Raw genomic sequence first — 2,286 nt, forward strand, 5'->3', positions numbered from 1 at the left:
TACCAAACTCGGTATGGTTATTGTACTTGCCACGTGTAAGCAAAACGTTGAAAATTATTGAAATCGGACTAAAATAACGGCCGATTCTCATATAACGGTAAATTTAAGAAATGCTTGAAACTTCAATATTTCGAAATTGAAGGACGCTAATTTACTCAAAATTGATACACCTCGTCTTACCATCTAGCGGAAGGTTTCGGAGGGGTGAAAAAACATATATTTAATACTTGCGCCGGGTATTTAATGTTCGGCTCCGCCCGAACTTAGACTTTCTTACTTGTTATTATAAAAATTAACATATAAAAAAAAAAATAAAAAAATAAAAAACCGCGCGGGAAGTTGTGAAACACGAAAGAAAAGGGTAAAGTCATTGCATTTTTTCATTATACACATGAATACGAGCGGGAAGAAAGTCCATTTTAAATCACTCACAGTATTATTAGTGTAAAATTGAGTTCGTCAACTTGAAGCACACACACTAATATAACTTCTTATAAATTCATAAGTGCAAAGCGCAGATTACTTATCGGCTTTCACAGTTTATTCTGTTGCTGACGGTTTTTTTTTCGAGATTTTTCCATTAATTTTGACTTCCCACAAATATCACTCAGTTTCAATACTGCAATCGATTTCCGTTGCAGTCACAATCAAACACTGACCCCCCTTTTCTTTCACTTCCACAATATTCACTTGCGCGTATTAAAAAACAAAACACCTCTGTTTTTAACCGCCAATTAAACTTGAAATATCGAGGCGGCTAAAAATAATTAAATATTCATACGTTTATACACTGTTTTTACTTTTCATAGAAAAGTTGGGAGGCAAGTGATTCCTCCTGTATATTTGCGCGATCACTGTATTCATATATATATATTCATATTCATATTGTAATTTTACTTTACTTTGCACGTACATATTTACTTTGCACGTACATATTTACACAAATCCTTTGAGCGTTTTTTTAAACGAAAGTCAACATAAACATAAACTTGTACACACTATAATCCTTTGGCTGAAAATAAATAAAGTAGTTTTGATATAAATACGTACGTGGATACCAAAAACTAATATCTTATTATTGGGATAGTGGTAATAATTTGCTGGCATGGTGAAAGATTTATTTTGGTGTGGCTATTCGGGTGAAAAAGTTCAAATAGTTTTTGAGCATTAAATTTCGTTAGACATACATTAAATCTGCGATCAGATTTCTATCTCTGTGTTTTCCGTGGTAATAATTCTCTAACCCAACAAATCTGCGGTCAGATTTTTATCAGTAGTACCACGAACTATACAACTTTTTACCTCAAATTTACCGGGCTCTAACATCCAAAAATGGAAACTTTCATTCGATTGGCAGATGCCATAACCGAATTTGAGAGTGACTACAACAGTACGCCATTCGAAGATCAGAATAAGCATGCACTTGCAATACAGCAAGAGGAGCTGAGAGCCATGTGGAAGAAAACAAAATCAGCCCATGAAGCCCTCATAAACACCGATTTGACAAGAGAGGATAGACTATCTGTAAAAGCCAAAAATTAGAGTAGTTTTGGCTGCTATATGAAGTGCATGGCTGCAATAGCGTCTGATTTAGAAAAGTTAGCGAAAATTGAGAAAGAAAATGAAGATGTGTCTGTTCGGGAGCACAACATTCATCTGCCTCCCTGTGACACAGATATCTTCAAAGGGGATTATCTTTCATGGCCATCATTCACGAGATATGTTTACGGCCATCAACATTCTCAATAAGCGCCTTACCCCTGTTGAGAAACTATTCCATCTCAATCAGAAAACTCAAGGTGAAGCTAAAGAAATCGTGCGAAGGTGTCCTTTAACTAACGAAGGCTTTTCAACAGCCTGGAAAAATTTAAGCGACCGATACGAGAATAAACGTATTCTGGTCAATACGCAATTAAAAATTTTATTCAACTTTAACGCAGTTGAGAGCGAATGCGATAGCTCTATTAAAAAACTGCAGCGGGACATAAAAATTTGCATCTCGTCCCTTCAATGTCATCAGATTGACATTTCTAATTGGGATGCAATTATAACGTATTTATGCTCGACGAAACTGCCAGAATGCACACTGGCTCTGTGGGAACAAACCATAGAGAACAAAACAGAGATCTCAAAATGGGAAGATATGGATAAATTCTTATCCAATCGGTTTCAGACATTAGAAACCGTTTCAGGGCTCAAGGGCAACAAAACAGCTAAGACGCCTAAGCCCCAAAACACACGGCAAATGCCGGAAGCACCTCCAAAGAGACTTGGCGCTTTTCAAGC

At 36.4% G+C, this 2,286-nt stretch overlaps 1 protein-coding gene across 1 annotated transcript in view; it reads left to right on the forward strand.

Moving 5' to 3' along the window:
• LOC108369604 (uncharacterized) overlaps positions 1–1,542 on the forward strand; it is a 13,608-nt gene extending 12,066 nt beyond the window's left edge. Inside the window, exon 5 of the mRNA XM_017624741.1 lies at positions 1,358–1,542. Within this exon, the coding sequence (XP_017480230.1) occupies positions 1,358–1,542 (185 nt within the window). The remainder of the gene's footprint in view (positions 1–1,357) is intronic.
• Positions 1,543–2,286: the final 744 nt, after the last annotated feature.

Source organism: Rhagoletis zephyria, unplaced genomic scaffold, assembly GCF_001687245.7.
Source record: "Rhagoletis zephyria isolate East Lansing unplaced genomic scaffold, Rhagoletis_zephyria_1.1 Rzeph_scaffold_03763, whole genome shotgun sequence".
Lineage (NCBI taxonomy): Eukaryota > Metazoa > Arthropoda > Insecta > Diptera > Tephritidae > Rhagoletis > Rhagoletis zephyria.